We start from the raw sequence: 21,741 nt of genomic DNA on the forward strand, positions 1-21,741 counted from the left end.
AGTTTCTTTGCGGCTGGATGCAGCTCTGTGGTCTTGGCACCCTTTTCAGGAGCCAGAAGAAGACTGAATATCGCTGGTCGGATTCTCATTGCTTATCTGGTCCAGCACTCTGGTGAGGCGACTTCAAGGACTCAATTAGTGTGTCTGGAGGTCCAGCAGGATGCCACCAAAGTTTCCGCTCGATTCGGACTTTGGAAGACAGTGCACCGCACAATGGCTGGAGGTCTAAGGGTATCGGTGTTGAACATCCCTGCAAGGTCACAGCACAGTGCGAGATGGCTCAAAATACAGGTCTTCCTGATTCTAGTGGATCTCACCAGGCTCAGGTTGTATGTTTCTCAGTCCCAGGGTTGCTTGGAAGTAAGTGCTACAGTATGCTCTGGTTACACAGCAGGCTCTCCAGTCGCTGGAAATCGTCCCAGCCGCGTTTTCTTCATTTTCCTCTTCGGATTCAGTTCCATTTGTCGACTACCTCTTCAGCTTCCAGGATCGGACTTTTATGCAGGAACCAAGCCATTCAAACAGACTTGCAATATTCATCCTTGGGGTGTTGGCAGTCCTTTCAGGACAGCCAGCCTCAGTTTGAACTGGACTTTCCTCAGGCGGGCGCCAAGACAAAAGGATGCAGAGGTTTGTACTCCTCCCTCGCTTCCTGCCTTCACAGATACTCCGGGGCCTGGACGGTCTTATCCAAGGCCTCCCAAGGAAGAAAAAAATCAAAGGACTTTTCTGCCCTGAAGGGCTGGGGAAGATTAAAAAAAAGGACAATGAATGCAAAAATGGCAAAAAAAAGAAGACGTTGGGGGGGCGGGGTTTGGAATTTGGGTAAAATGAGCACCCATGGGTGCTTTTACTGGTGCTGTGGAAACAGCACACAGCAAAGGTACACTGAATTAAGAAAACATTTTGCTGCCATCAGCCATTAAAGGTAAGCTTGTCCCTGTAACAGAAATGTTAGAATGAGAAAGGAGATGCATTGTATCTCCCCAGCACTTCAGATAAGGTGGGGTGTGCTGGTCTCAACTAAATAAAGTTAAGAGGATAAAATATCCTTTCTATTCTTGGGAACTGTAGTTCTCACAAGGGTAGCCAGAGAAAATTAAAAGTGGGAGCCCAAAGGGCAACACGGCAACAATAGGCACTATATGGCAAAAGTTGTCAGAGAATAAAATTAAAAGGGCACTATGGAGAGTCAAAAACAACACCCATAAAAAGAGTAAAAGGATCTGCGCGTGTGGAAAAAGGTTCCCACTCACTGACTTATATGGAAAAAATTATTCACCTGTCTAGCAAAAGGTTCTGGGTGGGGGGGGTCTCACAAGTGAGGGAGATTGCGCACTAAAGTTAAAATCTTACCTAACACTCTTCCTATCCTAAAGTTCAGGTGAGCACAGAAACTCAGCCCAACAAATGAAGATCTGTCACTGGCACACATGCTACGTTTTTCAATCAGGGACCACTGTTAGTGAAACTCATGCATGCCCTCCAGACATACTGAAACCAGTTCGTGGATCTGGACCATCCAGTCCCAACCCACTTCCTGACTTGCAAAACACATAGCCTGCACTAGCCCGCAAAATAAACACTGCTTTCCAGGGCAAAGGAATGACCATGAAAGGAGATTCCTGGCCTGGCAAGGCAGGAAGGCCAAAGGACAAATTGGCCAAAGAACAAATGGGAAAACCTTGTGGCATGGCCTTTAGGACACTAGACATGGTCAGTAGCCAAACATCATAAATGCGAGAAGATTAAATGAAAATAAAGTAAAAATGCAGCTGCTGCCACCAGCTTCTCTTTAGGCACATTTAAAAATAACCAAACATCCTTTGTGTGTAATCTAGGGTGATATAAAAGTATCACCATTGCACTGCATTGGAAGATGGATTGAGCAACATGAAAAAGTTGCCCAGAATGAAACAAGAAAAGGGAAACATAGTTTCCAAGTACTGACGGCCTTAAGGACTATTTAGTTTCCCCCTAACAAAACATGCAAAAGGCTGTTGGAGTCACTGTAAAAACTCAGAACAAGGTGTGAAAACAAAAGCAAAACATTTAGGGGTCCATAAAATATGCAGGAATAGTTTTTCCAAGAGAACTTTCCTAAAAGAGCCCCCATCAAAACGGGTTGAAGTTGCAAGGGGTGACTTCAGTAGAGACGCATGACCACAAAAATAAGGTTAATGAGCCAAGACAACAAACTGTGGGTGGCATGGTTTTTATCACCCCTAACTCCAGAGCCTTCCCTCCACCCCTCGCGGAGTGTCCAAGACCACACCTGAACACCCCCTTCCTCCCCCCCCCCGTCAGAGGCTGTGGTAGGGGTAGGAAAAAGAATATACCCATCACAGCCCATCTGTAATGAGAGCAGCCCATCAATCCTGTGCAGTGTGTGGCTGCTACTTATTCATCAGCATAGGAGGGGTTTACCAATGTCACATAAAGTTGTGATAGTCCACTGCTCACACCATCCAGTAACCCTTCATATGTGTATTGTACCATACATAACACATCAATACACAATGCATAGATAGATGCCCCGTTTGTTAAATTCATGTTCAACTACTTCTCACTCAGTGATAAACACTCGATGAATGCTTCTTACACTCATGTAAAAATCTTATAAATGATAAATTTGTAATAAACATTTCCATTATCGCCACTATACACACCACACTTAAAATGCAAAACGTCATTGATGTAAAATCTGAAATCATTGCCGTTGCCTCTACCTCAAATCAAGACTAAGACTGATTTCCAAGAAATCATAGTCTCCTTAAAAACCAACTACCTGCCTTACCAGGTCTTGATAGGCAACCTCACAAATCATGCTAGGCAATTTAGCACCTGCCGCACCAAATCATGATGGGCAACCTCCTAGACGCATCTGCCTCAATCGGTAACTCAAATCCTTTCTCAATGTGAAATCAAATGAAGGGTAAAAAGGCTCCCATACTCACTCACTGTAGAAGGTATATAGTTGAGAGGGCTGGAGAAGACTGGACACATTTTAATATTCATAAAATATTAAAAAGCCACCCATTATTGCATCATGATAGTTTCATCAAAAAAGCACCACAAATAGGATAAAGTGATGCCACAAAGAATTACATGTCCATTGGGATTCATTGTGCCAGCACATAGGTAATCCAGAATAAGCTGATTAGACTTAGGGGAGAAAAACAAATGTTACCCAAGCAGCTCAAATAGTTCCGGGTGCTGGTCAAAAGTCAATAGGCAGAGTCCTTTGGGGACTAAACATGCTTCAAAACAGCCAGAATCCAGCCTGGTGGCTTTAAAATCCTGTAAATGGAGAAAAAAAAGGAGTTGGCCCCTTCTGTCTGGAAAGCCTCCATCTTCAGCCCTCGTCTTCTGCCCCCTTGTCTAGCTACATCTCCGAACAGCTGTATGTCGGGCTTGAAGCCGGTCATATTTATAGTATCTGGCCTTCCTCTGTCCCAGCCCTACAACCACTGAAGGTGTCTGCTCTTAGAGGAGGGGTAAAACTGCTCCATAGCAGTGGTATCTGTGAAACACATTTTTTTTTAGTGTAAGCAATAGCAAGGATGAAATTGGCATCCAGCGCTAGGAATATTTCCAATAGAATTTAAGTGGACAAACTACAGTTCGGATAGAGATTTGTAGTTCCCCCCCGAAGTGCTTTCTCTTGTATTCTATTTGCTAGAACATTGGCTCTTGTCCTAGAAAAAGCCTATATCACAGTGAACAGCTTTTGTTTATACAAAAGGAATGTGTTGTGCCAGGCTGAAGGTTGCTGGCGCTCAGCCCAGACTATTGGAAAAAAACCTGTACTTTAACTTTGCAAAAGCAAATATTGCTGCCTGCATTTTATTAAATATGAAAGCTTTCGCATCATGGCTTGTGTTTTGACTCAAAATGTTACTTTAAGCATGGCCTAGACATGGTTAGACACACTTATGTGTCAGGGGAAAAGGCTATTTCAGCTTAACACATGGCATGATCAGCTTGCCGTAGCAGTCTTTTTGCCCAAAACTGCACATGACAAAGCCCAGAACAAACATTTGTGCCTTTAACATGTTGATTGCTCTCTGGCACATAAATGAATATGCAGGCATCTCCGATATCCTTCCTGCTTTGACCATAATTGTGGGAGTATTTAAATGTGTCGTTCAGCAGTCTCGTTTTGCTATTATTTCGTCTAATCAATATGAGCCCATTCTGTGTTCAAACCTGCACTGCTTTGATGGTGAATTTTCAGGAAATCGTACACGGAAGTGAAAAAATGCTGTAGTACAGTATGTCCACAATTCATGTGCAATGAACTTTAGTGTGGCGTCAGAAAAGACCACCTCATTGGGTAGGCCTCATGTAAAAAAAGCTTTTCTCGTTTTGTAGGCCGATTTACTGTAAGAGTAAAATGTCTTAGTAGCACATTATGTACTATTGGTTATTTGTTTAGGTCACTGTGCCCTAGGTTGCTTGATTACTTTCAGTTAATTGTGTCCTTAATTTTTTTTCAGATTTTATCACAGATACAAAAGTATGACAACTTAATCACGCCAGTAGTGGACTCCCTTAAGTACCTCACTTCGTTGAACTATGATGTCTTGGCTTGTATCCTTTTTCTTTAAAATCAAAAACATTCTAGTAACAAACTTGCTTTATTTGTATTCGGGAGACGTAGCTAAACAAATGTATAAGAAATAAACCTAAACGGGTTTTGCTTTTTATCCCTGCGTCTTCCTCTCTGCTTATTTTGTGCAAGTTCAAAAGTAATGTGTTAAATCGTTATTCAAACTTCTATTTTAGGGGTTGCAAGTAAACAGAGTACTATCATTTTTAAAGCCACTAAAGACTTTAAGTAGACAAAATATTTAATTTAATTGTTGAGAATTGTATGCATGTTATTACCCACCTCCATCTTGTCCAAATTGAATCCTTTTTCCATGGTCACAGGAGAAGCTGTAATAATGAATAATAATTCTGATGTTTCCTTTAGCACCAGTTGCAAAGCTCTTAGTAACAAGTTTCAGTTACCATTATGATTACCCACATTGTGGTACTGTGGATACAGCATCATCTTTCTGAGCCATACATCTATGCCCAGCCTGCAAAAAAGCGCATCCTCATTTTTGGGGCAGAATTCCACTGAGGGTTCTGCAATCTCCTTCTATGGGACCCAGTTAGGAGATGTTTTCAAAGTCAGTATCTGGGGCAGGACTTGGAATAGCCAACCTAGAGTTGGCAAGGGTTTCACAACTCCAGAGGAGCTAACCCTCCCTCATAAGTAGCTTTGACGAAGCAGTAAGGCTACACCAACGAGGAAATGGGCACGGCTGTGTAGTATAGTTAACGCATAAAAGAAATAGTAAATACAGTAAACCGTGGAAGTACAAACGGAACACTAACTTATTACAGTACTACTATAAGGTGCCCTTTAAATATCTTATTATTCTAAGATAAATGAACATATCAATTTACATACATGTAGCTCACAGTTATGTAACCCACTATGTGTTGCAAACTGTTAGGACAGTTTTTCTGAAGTCCAACTGAGGCCTTAGTAAAACCATTCAACTGAAGCAGTACAAGACTCCACTCTTAGTTTAAGGCTGTACCACCTGAGCATAGGGTAGCCTAGACGGAGCAGACAGGCTTATCATAGGAGGGAGAGAGGTCCTTAGAATCAGTACAAATAAATGTTATACAAATGGTCCAAAGAAAAATTGAAACATTAAGTATTGTAAAGATAAATGGTTTATTTAAATATAAGTAGGCCCAGGTAAATCTTGGGGGTAATTAGTACTATGACGGATCATATAAATACATCATAGAAAAACACAACACTGTGCTTGGAGGTATACAGACCAAAGCATATAACCTAATTTGGAACACTCAACAGTAGTTCTATGGAAGTCAAATCCAATAGTTACTTTTAGATTACTTTCAGTAATACCAGGGTAGTACACCCTATCAGTTGTACTGTGATTCTCAGCCAGAAATCCCCTAATCAACTGGACAATATACTTTTCTGAATAGTGGATCACTCATTCTAGGAATAATAACAACCTATAACTCTGGTTCAGGATAACAGTTAATCTAGGGGAAGTGGACCGGAATTGAATATTTGGGGTATAATATTCAATTCCAGTTGCTTTTCAGTTCACAGACTAAGGGAAGCAATAACTTAACTTATTTTTGGATGGCACACAGCTATGAATTAAGTCAAATTTATATACGTTTTGTAAGGAGCTACCAGCAACCTAAAAGGTTAGATTGACCTAGGCATACTGTTAAGGAGAATTCTCATTTCTGTGCTATTCCCTTCAACCTTAGATACCCTCAACTCTATTGCTGGACTTTACTACTTTTTAATTTTTATCCTGGACTGAGTGGGATCTTTTTCTCACTCTCATGTATTTTGATCTGATTTCGACTCTGTGTTTTCTTTGTTTTTGGAGTCTGACAAACTCCATTGTTATCTACTTTGTGTATGGTGACACCCAGCACCTCCAGTGCAGTGTCAGAGGGGTCCTTTGGATTTCTCGTAAGGTTTAAATACCTTCTCTTGGGTAAACTACTGTTACCAAGAGTAGAAAAGTGAAAATGACTTTACTTACCTTTTTCATGTGTAGGCAAAGCACACCCCATCTTATGGGGGGTGCTGGGCAGGTTACTTAGTAGCCGCTTTTCCTACTTACTCATGTAGCATTTTTTTATGTTCCCCTCACATCTTTAAATGACTGGTGGCAGTGGTTTAATTATCCTACCATTGTGATTTTTTTTTCAGCTGCCGTATAGCAACCAATGGGTGACCATTGTGTCAAAATGGCCCCGCTCTCCTTTTTTCACACTTTCTCGTATGTGAGGTCTTGGGTTTTACTCTGCGCACCAAACCAGGTTTAACCCTTTTTTGTTTTACCTTTGGCAGGCTTCAGTACTGGAACCCGTCTCTGAAGTGTCTGGCAGGGCAGGAAGCGAGGGAGGTGCGCGAAAACTCCCTGTCCTTAGTCTCCTTGGTAACCTGAATGCACCCAGTCATGATTAGCTGGCTGGCTGTCCTTGTTGGACAGCCACCCTGCTGTGAGTGACCGCTAGACTGTGCATGAATGGGAGAAACCTGCATAAAAGGTGAGCCTTCTTGAACAGAAGGCAGTCCGACCACTGGATGAAACCTCAGGCGAAGGAATCATGAAGAGAAGCTTGCTGCATCCTCCTGGACCATTGAACTGCCCAGGTGAAGCCTGCTGCTGAAACTGCTTTTCCGAATCGAATAGACGCTCCAAAGAGGACTTCTTCCCTTGGGTTAGTGGGACCAAATAACCCAAAGACCAAGTTTGCTGGAGGACCTTCCACAACTGGCTGTACGTACTTGCTGCTGCTGGAACCGAGTACCAGGGGTTGAGAAATCCGTAGTAGAGTGCAACAACTTTAAGGTGGACCGAAGCTCCAGGAAGATCCTGAGGATCAAAGTAGGACGACCTAAGATGGAGTCACCTCACCAGAGTGCTGGACTCAAGGAGTGAAGAAAGTCCAAGTGTCGAAGATCCGCTGTGGTGCTTTTTGCCGGTAGCTGAAACTGCCAAGTGCAGCTGAGTTGAAAAGAGCCTGTAGCTGCTGCTGACCTTCAAACTGCAGTGCAGGAGTCCTATAGACGTCCTCCATCTTGTCCCCACGACGGAGGCCCTGGAACCCAGGATCTGCATGCCTGCAACCATAACAGAAGCCAACTGGATCATCTTCTTCAAAGCTTAAGGTACTGTGCTGACTAAGGGGTACTTAGCTCTTTTGTTTGTAGCTTGCATTATCTCACTTGAGACTTGCAGTAGCTGCCTTTTGCAGAGTCGATCTTCTGCCTTTCTCAAGCCTAACGGCTTGTGGCCCCACAGTGATTTTCTACAAACTCTCTAACTTTGCGCAAGACTTTTGTGCTATCTAAGAAGTGCCTCAGTTCCATAGACATTGTTCAGATTGACTTCCAATGTCCTGGCTCCCTGCAGACTTTTCTGACCCAGTGTCTTTGATTCCAACTGTCACTCATATGTGGTAACTTGTTGGAAACTGTTATTGCTGGGAAAGATTCTATCTAGACTTGATTGGGAGATTGAAAAGTGCTCACATGCTCTGAGAACCCTTTTCTTTCCAAAACCTCAGAATTTTACCAAGTGCAAAAAGTGATATATAAATGCCAATATTGTCCTAGTAATTGAAGTCACCTCAGTGTGTATGAAGCATCTCTAAAGAGTGTTTACTTGCTTTTCTTGATTCTGAGAACATGTAATGAAGTTTCTGATGCTTATGAATCTGCTTAGAATCTGTGCATATAGTCTTACATCTAGTTGTAAAGCGCAGAGTATTGCATCTTGTCTTTTGAGGATCGAAAGGGGATGTCAACATGGGTGTACCTGTAACGCTATCCCTAACGTGACGTGTAGTGTACCCAAAATCCCTCACGCGTCTGGGTCCCTCAGATAGTTTTTTCCGCCCAGCTAGCTGGTCGTCTTATGCGGAGATCTTAAAAATTGCAAAAGGATATTCTTCCCCGTGACCTCCGGTTGTTTATGTATATTCGTCCCCTTCTTCGATGATTACTTCTCTGCCACGGTTGAAGACAGCGGAAGACAACCACTCACTTCGACAGCTGGTTCTCCTTTCGACCGTCTCGTTGGGCCTTTTGGCTGGCCTATACATTAGGGAGAGTAGGGTCCGGTAGAGTTCCGTTTCTTTCAAGAATGTATTTCCTTCTCCCCTCTCTTTGCCGTCGCTATAAATCTGAGCTATGGACAGGACACCCTTTAAATGTTTCCCTTCTTGTAAAGGCAAGTACCCTTGGAAGGACACGGACCAGAGGTGCAATAAGCGTCTTCCTTGAGATCCCCATGAGGCGTCCGGTTGGTTTTGTCAGCTCTTGTGCCTTAAGACGATAAAGGAGCGTCAAGTTAAACAGTGGGCGTCCTACGCCATGATGCAGGTTGAAGGTAGCTCCCCGCCGCCACAGGCACCGAGAGTGACTGCCGTGGCTCTGATACGGATGCCATCGACCTTTCCTCGACACGATCGTGCTCTGAAATGTCCGTCCCCAGCCCCTGCAGGCAGAACGATGGTTCTGCTATGGGGAGTGCACATCCGGCAACAGGGACGCACCCGCTACCCATAGAGACAAGTACACAACCCCAGTAGTGCCTCAACAGATTTGTCGGGATGGGCCAAGACACCAACGGGTACGCCAAGCCCCTCGACGGCACCCTCCGATCCATGCAGTCCACAGCGCTCCCTGCAACCGCGTAAGCGGCAGGCGTCCGGGCACTCCACAGACAAGGGCGCCAGCACTAAAAGTCACAAGGCCATCGAGATGCCTCTTAAGAGGGCGCTGAAGCATAAGGTTCTGGCAACGTCCAAATCTTTGGCAAATCCGATTGAACAGCTGAAACCCCTCCCGGAGACGCTAAACATCCGCGAGAGTCTTGCAAAGATTGTTTCGGCAGCCAATTAGCCCAAAGACAGGTCAAAAGACAGGTCCACACATCGGGAAAAGCAAGAAGAATATTCTGAGAGCCCCCAACCCTTATCTAAAACTCTTGCAGATAGATCTCAACGTTATAAGCAGGTAGATTCCCAGGAGCCCTTTCCGCCCTATGAATCCCTCTGGCTCCTCTTTGTGGACCAGGGGTAGGTTTGAGGGGTATATGAAAAGGGTTGCAAAGTTTGTGGACTTCTCAGAAAAGTTTATCATGCCCAAGAGGCCTAGTATTGAGGACCTTTACCCCACAGTGTCTAAATTCCAGAGGACCTCCTCCCCACTTCATGAGGAGGTCTTTGACCTGACGGACCAAGAAGAGGTTCCGCTTGGCCCCTATTTACAGGAAGATGATCCCTTTGAGGATCCCACTGACCAGGCCACAGATTGGGGAGATGAGCCACTGGTGGATAACTCACCATGGTTGTCACCTACCAATACCCCATACCCTGACACAATATGATATGCATGGATCCTCCCGCCTCCCCACCTCTGTGACCGGCATCTCCCATAGATGAACAGATGGCATTTAATGCGCAGAAGAAAATAAGGTGAATCCACCCTATTATAACTGGTGCTCTGTTGGCCCCTGTCAGGGCTGCACAAGTATGTAGTCTAGTACTTGTGTGGCTTGAAAAATAATAATAATTCACTTGCAAAAAAGGCTGTTTAAATTTATCATAGGAATTGTTTTATTCACATTCCTCTGTTTGTACTTCATTTAGTACTTCTATTTCATGAGGCCAGACAAACATAATGATTAGCTTTTTCAATGTACATGTGCCCAATGCATTTCGGTCATAAACCATCTTCAGGGCTGTACATATTGTATAGATTCTAAATTCTGCTTAGCCAAACATATACTTTCAATGCCAAACATAATTCAAAAGAACAAGGTTAAAGTTAGTGCAGTGGATGAGCCGTAATAATTTAAATTGCATACCAATAGTGTTCATATCCACGACAATATCCCAATGTGTTGATTTAGGAGAGAGAGGAAACTTAATGTTAGCATGGCTATTATTAGATACTCACTTGGTAAGGGGACCTAGTCAGATTAAAAGAATGTACCTCTCGAAGTATGTAAATCTTCTTGAAACGTGTGTAGCACTTACAAGTTGCAGGCACAGCAATGGGGGCCACTATGGCCCCTAATTATGCGAATGGTTTCATGCATAAGTTTGAGACCGAGCATGTACTCCTCAATCATTTGTGGCATCAAGATCTAGCCATCTGGATCAGATACATCAATTACATTTTTGGAGTATGGTATGGACAAGCACAGAATACAGACTTCTGGAATTCTTTAATTTCCTGAATGCCATGGATACAAGGATTCAGTTCACGCATGAATATTCATGTAACACCATACATTTCCTGGACATTGAAATCAATATCACAGATACCGAATATCAAACCACTATATTCCAGAAGAGTACCGATGGCAATAACTTATAATATGTGCATCCCTGAAGATGGTTTGACCGAAATGCATTGGCACATGTACATTGAAAAAGCTAACTATTATGTTTGCCTGGCCTCATGAAATAGAAGTACTAAATGAAGTACAAACAGAGGAATGTGAATAAAACCATTCCTATGATAAATTTAAATGGCCTTTTTTGCAAGTAAATTATTATTATTTTTCAAGCCATACAAGTACTAGACTACATAATTGTGCAGCCCTGACGGGCTCACTGAGAGCACCTTATTTTCTTCTGTGCCTATTTTCGGGTCCTGATGCCATAGGATCCTTTTTCTTGACTGGTATCTCCAGGCTAAAACTAGAAATTTGAAATACATTATATTTAGAGTGTGGAAATAAATAAGTTAATCAAACCACTTGGTGCCCACCTATATCCTGCATTCCCAGATGGCATTTAATGCCATTCTGAAGAAAGCAGCCAAACGTTTTCAAATGGCCATGCAAGAAGCAGTGCAAAACTGACTTTGTGGAGGATATTCTAAAGGAAAAGCCACCTGCCAATTAGGCTATCCCTTTGCTAAACTCCATTAAGTGGCTCATCGCCCCTTCTTTACTGACACCTTCAGACAGGGGCTGTGAACCCACGGGTGAAGAAACCTTTTCGCCCCTCACCTACTGACCCTCTATATTCGGGGACATGCCACCCCAGATTCCCTCGTGGTCACTACAGCAAGAACTGCAAAAAACTGTATGCTCTAGGAAAGCGTGTCACTACTGCAGCAGCGTATTCTTACAGGATTGCCAACAATACCACGCTGTTGGCCAGCTATTGCAATGTTCAGTGGAACCATAATGTTCATGTCTGCTCACGATTGTGTCAGAGGGTAGACAAGTAAATCATAATATCCTTAAGAACACCCTAGGTGCTGCAGAGACAACAGGGAGGACGCTGGCCCATCGAACCCTTTTGAAAAGGCACGCCTGGTTAAAAAACTCAGGGTTCAAACCGGAGGCACAAGCGTCTCATCAACAAACCGGTGGAGTAGTCTAACCTGTTTGGCAATGCTGTTGATGAGGCGCTGGAAACTGCAAAAAAGAACATGAGACTTTGAAATCTTTAAACCCGATCACTGAAAGGCCCTTTCAGCAGCGAGGTGGGCGTTCTTGCTGCTCCTTTTCGCAGACAGTCCTATTCATGTTCCACACATACCCAATATGGAATAGGTAACACAACTCCTCAGGGCAAGGGTCCGCTACCTCAAATCAGTATCCACCTAGAGGACAGCGCTGTAGGAAAAGAAGGGGTCGCAATGCCACCCCTAGAGGCTCCCTGGACTCCAGTCAGAAATGACTTGCAGATCTGGGTCTCCTCCCATGCCTCCCCGGTCGGGGGACTTATAAAATCATTCTTAAACGCATGGGATTACCAGAGACCAGTGGGTGCTCAAGACCATCGCCCACGGTTATTGCATCAAGTTCGGCCGTCCAGCTCGATTAAGACCACCAAACTCCAGGCGTCTAACACTGGAACACCTGAAGATCCTGCCACAAGAGCTCGAGATCCTGCATGAAAAGGCCGCAATCGGTCGTCCCCATTCTACAGGTAAACAAGGGTATTTATTCAGTGTACTTCCTTGTACCCAAAAAGGATCTCACCATGCACCTTGTACTAGACTTGCAACCAGCGAACAAATTTGACAAACCGCAAAAGTTTCGAATGATAATGCTGCAAGAAGTTAACCCACTTCTAACGCCAGGGGATTACATGGCAACATTGGACATGAAAGTTGCATACTTTCATATTTAAATGTTGCCGGCACACAGGAACTACCTAACGTTCATGATAAAGAACAAACACCATCAGTTCAAGGTCCTTCCCTTCGGCATTGCCTCAGCCCCAAGAGTATTTACAAAGGAGCTGGCAGTTGCAGCAGCTCACCTGCGCAGGCAATCCATCCCAGTATATCCTTACCTCCATGACTGGCTCATAACAGGGTACTACTACGGAACATGCCTGTTAAACACCCAAAGGACGATAGAACTACTCTTCAGCCTGGGATTCTCCATAAATGAGAACAAATCCAGCCTAGACCCCAGCCAAGTCGAGCAATTTCTGGGGCCCTAATTCGGACACAAGACGGCCTTGTCTTGCCCTCCATCGAAAGGGTTGAAAACATGCTGTTTCAGATCCCTCGGTATGAAGCCAGTTGAGAGGTGATGGTATGCAAGGCCATGCGACTGTTAGGGATGATGGCATCCTGCATATACTTGGTCCTTCACGCACGTTTGCGCCCATGCAAGAATGGCTCAACAGCCAGTGGTGTCAGTCCAGCAGACAATGAGACGATGTAGTGGTTGTCTCGGCAGCCCTCGTTCTCTCTCTGCAGGGGTGTTTGAGGGAAAACCTCTTTAAGGGGAAAACCTTTACCACCCCCACAGTAGAAGCCACTCTCAAGACGGTTGCATCTCTGTGTCGGGTGCTCACCTCCTTCAGCAGACGTCGCACAGCGTTTGGTCCCCAGCAGTAGCATCCAACCACATAAACCTGTTGGAGCTGTTAGCAGTGTTCAAAGCTCTGAAGACTTTTCAGACACAGTTGCAAGGAAAGACATTACCGGTCCTCACTGACAGCACCACGGCCATGTACTACCTGAACAAGCAAGGGGGCACTCACTCTCCAGGGCTATCCAAACTGTCCCAAAACATTTGGAAGTGGGCTCTCAAACACAAGATGTTCCTACTGTTTCAACATGTTCCAGGGGAACGCAATCTTCTGGCAGACATGCTCAGCAGGGACTTCCCACTACCCTTAGAGTAAGAATGGCAACTACATGTAGACATTGTCTCCAACGTATTCGCAGAATGTGGCTTCCCAGAGATGGACTTGTTCGCAACTCTTGAGCACTCGCAATGCCCAGATTACTCTTCCAGGTACCTTCGGAACCGATCCAAGGGGAACGGTCCCTGGATAACATGGTCAGGGAAATCTGTTTATGCTTTTCCCCCATGTCTCCCCTACTCATAAGATTGTGCGCAAGATGCACCAGGAACCAGTCAACATGATATTGGTGGCCCCCGATGTTGGCCCGCCAACCCTGGTTGTCCCATCTGATGGAGATGTCGCTCTCTTCCGATGAAACTACCTTGCCCGTTCAACATGCTATCTCGGAACAAGCGGGAAACACTTCATCCATGCCCGCAGACTTTCAATTTAGCTGCCTGGCTCCTAGAGTTCGGGCATCTCCAACTTCCTCAGAGATGCAAGGATATACTTCGAGAAGCAAGAAAGCCTAACACCAGACATTGCTACTCCAATAAATGGAAACGCTTCCTCATCTGGTGCAATTCCAAGAGCATCAATCCCATTGACTTCTCTCCTACTCATTTTGTACTATACCTAACTTGCCTACCAAACTCAGGTCTAGTTTTTAATTCCCTGATGGTCCACCTAGCGGCACTTTCAGCCTATACCACATCCCAGCAAAAGGTGTTGTGGTGTAAGATCCCATGAATTAAAGCTTTCATGTAAGGGGTTAAAATAATTCATCCCCCTATTTCTAACCCAGCTCCTGGATGGGACCTAAATGTGGTATTAACCAGACATATCGGGTCTCCCTTTGGACCTATGTAAAAGGCAAGCCTCAAAACACTCACAAGACCGCCTTCCTAGTGGCAGTCACTTCAATAAGGAGAGTCAGTGAACTACAGGCCCTTTCAATTATAGACCCCTTTGTCACAATTCAGAGCGAAGATGGTTCTGCGCACTCACCCTTGGTTTGCGCCCAAATTCATTTCTAAGTTCCATGTGAACCAGTCAATGGAACTACCCGCATTCTTCCATAACCCCACTAACGTAGTGGAATGAAGCCTACACACACTGGATGTGCGCAGGGCAGTCATGTACTATTTGGAAAGAACTAAACCACTATGGAAAACAAACCCGTTTTTTGTTTCAGTGGCAGCTGGTAGAGAAGGGGACCCTGTTTCTAAATGAGCCATATCCAGGTGGATTGTCAATTGCCTCACACTCTAACGTTACCTATGACCTTGGCTCTAATGCCGCATTTTGCTGGGCCGTACTCCTTTAAGCCGATGCATTTGTTGTTGCCACATCTTGGCCTGTTATCCTGCATGACTTATCAAGTACGCAAAACCATGAACGTACCTTGAACGTCGTATCTTGCTGTGCCCCATTCTCTTAAGCTGATGTCTTTGCTGCTGCCTCTTAATTTGCTGCACGGTACGGAATGTTAGCCCTGACCCTTTATCCCCATATTGTGTTGCTGCCTACCCTAATTTGAATATTTGCTGTACGCTGCTCCTACCATACGCTGATCTGCGGCACTATACCGCCACTCACATTGAATGCCACTCTGACCCATATCCTAATTCTGTATTGTTTCATTGCCCTAGTTTGTTTAGTTGTGGTTTTATACTGTAGCCCACTTTGATTCAACGCACTGGACTATCCCGACCTTCTGCACTATCTGGGTCTATATCGCTTGTTGCCACATGTCTCTATCCTGATTGCTTTATTGTACTGCTTCCATACACTTCTGCCCCATCTCAGCTATATAAGTGTGTTTAGACCCAAGTAACCATTCGACCCCTAGGAATTGCAACTCCTTCCTATACTGGTTAATTGACTATTCCGTGTCTCCCAGCTGTGACCATGGCCCTTGCGCTTTTCCATCAACTGTCATTATAATTGGAAAGATGCTAAACTTAGTAATATTGTTTTGCACTATGGCTGCTTGCATGCATGTGAACTCTAGAAGCCAAGAATACTCTGCTCAGTCTTTGCCAGTACCTATCCTCGGCCTCAGCCTGACCACCCCAACAAACACGGTTACCACGAGGGCCTCAGAGACAATATCCTACGCCTCTCTACCCTGCACCACGTCTAGCAGAAATGCCAGACTCTGTGCTAGATTAACAAAACTATATGAACCTCTGAGGATCACAGCCGGCTTCTAACCTCAAAATTAACTACAAGCTTAGCTTGACACCTACTCATTCAAAGTTGTCTCCACCACTGTCCACCTCAAATATGAATGACCATCTGATCAATAATCAAAAGCACAAGTCATGCAATAATAAACTCTACAAACCTATCCCAGCCAATAAAGTAACCGAGGTTCCCCACCTCATAGGAGCTCTTCTCAATGCAAGATCGCTTGTCGCCCATGCCACTGACATTGCTGACTTAATCACTGAAGGTAATCTGGATTTCCTTGCAATCACAGAAACATGGCTCCATAATGCAGCAGGACCGGCGCTTATGCTAGCTATTCCGGATGGCTATACTATAGTCGGACAAGACCGAGACAGCGCCCGAGGAGGCGGTATTGCCATAATTTCTAAAACATGTCTGTGCCTTAGACTAGCCCCCATCCATCTGTCATAATCATGTGAAGTTCTCTCTGCCAAATTCCAGATAAATCATTCACAATCACTCACCATTCACCTAATATATCGACCGCCTGGTCCTCTTGGCACCTTTGAGGAGGATCTGCATAACATAATCAGAACTAACCTTAAACCTTCCTCGCAATTACTCCTACTAGGAGACTTCAACCTAGGTTTTAATGACCATACAGATAAAAATGCCATAGACATAGTCAATATACTCAACGCACTAGGTCTATCCCAAACCTACCCACCTAAAAGGGAGGATACTGGATTGGATACTGGATTATAACTGTTCAACTACTATCTCATCCATCCTGCCGTTATCGTGAACAGACAACTATCTGGTGTCCTTCTACCTATCTACTATAAGACCCACTCCACTAGCTCAACCATTAGTGCCACCATGTTCAACTAGAAGTAAAACAAAGTATCACAGAGAAAGTTATCCCTGCTATCCTGCCCACCCTTAATGCACTGAGAGAAAATCTTGATCCTAGTTCAGGAATTCAATAATAGTATGCTCACTACCTTGGATAAAATTGCCCCTGTTAAACTTAGACCCAGCAAACATACAGCCCACTTAAACAAATGGTTCACACCACAACTTAAAGACCTTCGTATCTTAAAAAAGAAAAGTGAAACTAACTGGAGACTTTGCCCTTCCAGCAAGAACAAAACTAAACTAACCCAACTCTCTTCATTACAAGAAGTAAATCTGCCGGGCAAAACGCAACTCATGCAATGAGCATATTGCTAAATCTAACTCTAGTATGAAAGAACTTTTCTCCATACTTAAAGAGCTAGAGTCACCAATAGCTGTACCCAATGTTTGTACCAAAGACACATCTTGGGGGTACAGCCATCCAACATGCTTTAACTAATAAAATTAATACGCTCCAAAATAAAATTCAACAAAATAAAGTACTGAAGCTTCAGCACTCGCCCAATACCCTTTTGCCAAGTATCTCACCACCAGCACACAATACTACCTTCCACTTTTCCAAAAGGTCTACTTTGGAAGTAGAAAGAATCATCCTGTCATTAAAGACTTTGAACTGTAAGGGTGATTTTTGCCCAGCACAACTAATAAAAGCTGCTGCCAGAGAACTTTCCCCATTCATCACCAAACTGATAAATGCCTCCTTTGCCACAGGCACCATCCCTGCTAACCTCAAACAGTCATGGGTGCTCCCTCTCCTCAAGAAACAGTCTTTAGACCCCCTTATCCCTACCAACTACCGGCCTATTACCACGGTCCCATTTCTACTTAAAATACTGGATAAAGCCACTTATATCCAAATTCACAAACACCTTGAACTGTACAAACTCTTAGGCAATAGACAATCTGGCTTCCGTCCTCTACACGGAACAGAGACAGCTTTAATCGATCTTAAGTCCCAAATAGGCGACCAGAGAGACAAAGGTAAAACAGAACTCCTGCTCCTACTTGACCTCTATGCCGCATTTGATCTGGTAAGATCCTATGCTGACATCTTGACTCCAGGGCCCACTTCTTCCCAGAAGCCATCAAATGGATTGAGTCCTTCCTGAGTGAGAGAACTATGAGAGTCTTCTCTCCCTCGGCAGATGCGGTCAAGAATTGTCCTCATTTGATATTGACGGGAACACCACCAAAGTCTCCAAAGAGGTAAAAACACTTGGATTCTATTTGGACTATACATATTTGAGCACATTATTTACTGTTACTTCTATATAGACAGAGGCCACCTCCATTTTCTGCTCCTATTTTGTACATTGTGTGTATTCTGTAAAGTATGTAACTATTATTTCTGATGTATATATTTCCAACTTTGTAAGCTTTGCATCTTCATACCGCTGCACCCTTTTACTTATGAGTCTGGTGCACATAACAAATGAATGAATAAACAAACAAACACTCTTGCCAAGAGAGATCTGCTCTTCAAGCCTAAAGCACACTCTACTCGGGGCATTGGGGCTTCCATAGCATTCATTGTAAATGTTCCTCAAGTCCATTTGCAAAGCGGCAACCTGGAGTTCTGTGTACACCTTTACAAAACACTATTACCTAGGCACTCTAGGTCTGATTCTTGGGTGGACAAGCAGTACTAAGACCTTTTCACTACTGTTACTTCTCACATCCCACCACCAACTCTGGGTACTGCTCGCACAGAATGCGATTGTAAGCAGACTCACAAGCATCAAAAGACATGCATTACTTACCGTGATAGCATTTCTGTTGATTGTATCTGCTTAGATTCTCATGTGCCCGCCCTTCCTCCCCACTCGGATGGAAGGAACATTATTTATTTTTTATTTATATTTGGATTTAGTTTAAACATCAAAACCTTTACAACATTTAGGTATAGGTGCAAAGATATCAGTCATCCCAAAATTGCAAAGGTACCTCATATTGTCACATTCGAGGTGTACAGAAATAGACATTCATAGAAAAATGTGTAACACCTTTTCGTAGTAGACAGGTAATACTCATAAAAACAAACATAAGTGCATACGAAATCACTAAGTATGTAGCTCATTGTGAAAAATAGCAAACTGTTTTACAAATAAAACGTAATAAAATATGTGCGATTTATCTTCAGTGTGAAAGTAAAAAAACTCCACGTATGCTGATTAGTCTTGTAGCTAAACAAGACCAACGTTAATGCAAACAAAAAAAGAAAATGTGCATTCTATGTTTTGCATCTATTCCAGGATGATCCTTGAGAGGCATCATAATTTAAAAGAACACCAGTCTATCATTAACGCATAAGATGCCAATTCATCACTTCTAAGAATTGGTCATATTTTAACATTTCCAATACTTGTTTCCACAGAAGAACACTAATATGCATCCAATCAAAGTTTTCAGACATTATATTCTATGCGTGAAATATATATCGGTAGCTAAGTAAAAATAATTCAGAATACTTTGATGAAGGAGCCTTCGCTGCGAAAATTTAGAGCCATTGATATCCTGCAGCAATCTAATTCCGCTGATGTCAATAGGTTGAACACACCTACTGAAGAAATATGTCGGACTCAACAGAGTACCTTTGCAATTAAGTTTGAAAGAAGGCATTCTATCTAATAACTAAGTTGGCTTTTAAAGCCAGTGCCTCATTGATGTGAAAAAGTAACTGCGTTAGTGCCAACATAATCTTGAGATTAGTACCAGTCATACAGCGTGCCCACAATGATTCACGTGACAAAAGTGAATCACCAATGAGTTCTTGACAAAACACAGAAATTCTGTGGTGAATAAAATATACACAAAAGATCACCAGGTGTTTGGTGGACTTGCAAAACATGCACTGCTCAGAAGTCAAATGTGATTGCATATGAGTCCAATGTTTAATTTATTCATAAGTCAGCATCTGGTAGAGCTTAAATTTTAAATAAGTCTCAAATGCCTTGTTAGATGGGAAACGTAGGAGATATAGCTGACGTGGATGTCTTTTAAGAGGGAAAGTTGCATTCTCTTTATAGCATGTATATTTACTCAAGGAGTCCACAGTTCCACCCCAATCAAAGTCAAAAAGTTTTTTTTTCACATGTCCAGGTGTTATCAATAAATTGTCCAACATTACGCCTATTTCTGTAAGCTGATTTTCCACGTTCAATCGAAATGAAGCAATAGAAGGAGGTTGTCCTCGTTCTAACATTGAATTGAATTCCACATAGAGAGTTTGATGGATGGCCATTCATTTTGCCATAATTGTTAAGAAGCCTCCACTGAAATCGTACAGCAAGGGAAACGAGTCCCAGTTCATGATATTCGGAAGAGAGTTTGCCAGATTCAGGCACTGCTTCTAATTTCTACCTGGATATGGTCCAAGAAGGGGTGAATTTTAGCTAAGCATAAATATAAACCGTACAAGATTATGGGTTCTACTTTTAATAGATAGAATTGGAAAAGCGGGCCCATTGTGAATTCCTATAGTTTTTTTATAAATGATCCTCATTTGAGAAATTTACGATTTGACTTTGCAATTAAGAGTAGTTCTCCTCATTAACACTGATTGTGTATCAGTCAGATTGTAACCCAAGTAACGGACCACCTGTGTACGTCGTACAGGAAGTTTGTTAACAGACCATGTATAAGAGACCACTTTTCGTTTTAAATTGTTAAAAATAACGATCCTTGACGACTTTGCATTGGATATTAAATTTAAGTCATTTGCATACTGTGCAAATATAGTTTTGTCTGAAGGCCAAAAGAAGTGCTATCAAATGTTGTCTGCGAATGCCAACCAATTAAGATTTAGACCACCGATTCTCACTGGAAAGGAAATGGCTGAGTCACAAATTTTATCCAAATCCGACAGGTAGAGGTTTAAAAAGGGTAGCTGCTAAGTTGCTACCCTGTTTAACCCCTACATACGTCGGTATGGGTTCGGTAAGTGCTCCCTGTTCATTTATTCTAATCATGTAGCTTTTGGTGGTATGGAGTTTCACGACTAGAATGATATGGTGCAAAGGAAAGCCGAAGGCCACCAACTTATTCCAAAGTATGTTTCGAATAATACAATCGAAAGCGGACGACATGCCCAACGAGTTTTAGATCTCTCTAAAATATGGGCCAACATGGAAAAACAATATTGCAAAAACATTTGCCGACGCATCCAATAAAGAAATGGGGTGAAAGTTTGCTGGAGCGGCTGGGTCCCCTTTTTTATAAATCGGCACAATTATGGCAGTACACCATGTAGCGGGAAGAATGTCGGTGCAGAATATATTGTCAAATTTAATTTTCAGAATTTGAGCCCACAGCCTAGGATCTTGTTTCAGTACACAGGGCCGGATGCCATCGGGGCCAGCAGCTTTCGAGTGATTGTTGGGAAATTGCCCATTGTATGTCTCTGCAAGACCATGGGCAATCTCCAAGGGGGCTTAACATGTATGAAGTTCCTGGGGATCTTACACTTATTGGCAATATAGGAGGTCCATAAATCGCCTGAAATAGAAATTTGAAAAACGCCAGTAGTAGAGGATGTTAACTCTTCTGAGATCAGCCCAAACAGATATTCTAGATGACCTATGCAAGAACAATAGACTGTTTGGTTGTCATTAGTGTATACAAGGTGTTTCATTGCTTTCGTTCTATTCCTATATGCATTTACAATCATTTTCTTTTGGAATATGAACCCTTCCATGGATAAATTGCCACGTTAAAGGGCTCTTAACTGAGGAAATGTTTCCTTCTTTAGGTGATATATTTGTCGGTTAAATGTGTGTATGCGTAGTTTCTGTGGTCTTGTCTTGTGTTTTTTATGAAGTTGAACGTGCATTTCCTGAATTTCTAATTGTAATGGGTCATTCACTTAAGTTGTTTCGGAAGTATGCGCCTTCAGAATCATGGAATTCAGCTTCTTGAATAACAAAGGATTCCAACGAATGGATAACGCACAACGATTCATCTCAATAT

General features: G+C 43.1%; 1 protein-coding gene across 2 annotated transcripts in view; it reads left to right on the top strand.

Annotated features, from left to right (window-relative positions):
* THOC2 (THO complex subunit 2) overlaps positions 1-21,741 on the top strand; it is a 2,257,836-nt gene that overhangs the window by 978,400 nt on the left and 1,257,695 nt on the right. For both annotated transcript variants that reach the window (XM_069612670.1, XM_069612671.1), the window contains exon 17: positions 4,500-4,593. In XM_069612670.1, the coding sequence (XP_069468771.1) occupies positions 4,500-4,593 (94 nt within the window). The remainder of the gene's footprint in view (positions 1-4,499; positions 4,594-21,741) is intronic.

The sequence above is a fragment of the Ambystoma mexicanum genome, chromosome 5p (assembly GCF_040938575.1).
Source record: "Ambystoma mexicanum isolate Mex_15411 chromosome 5p, UKY_AmexF1_1, whole genome shotgun sequence".
Taxonomy (NCBI): Eukaryota; Metazoa; Chordata; class Amphibia; order Caudata; family Ambystomatidae; genus Ambystoma; species Ambystoma mexicanum.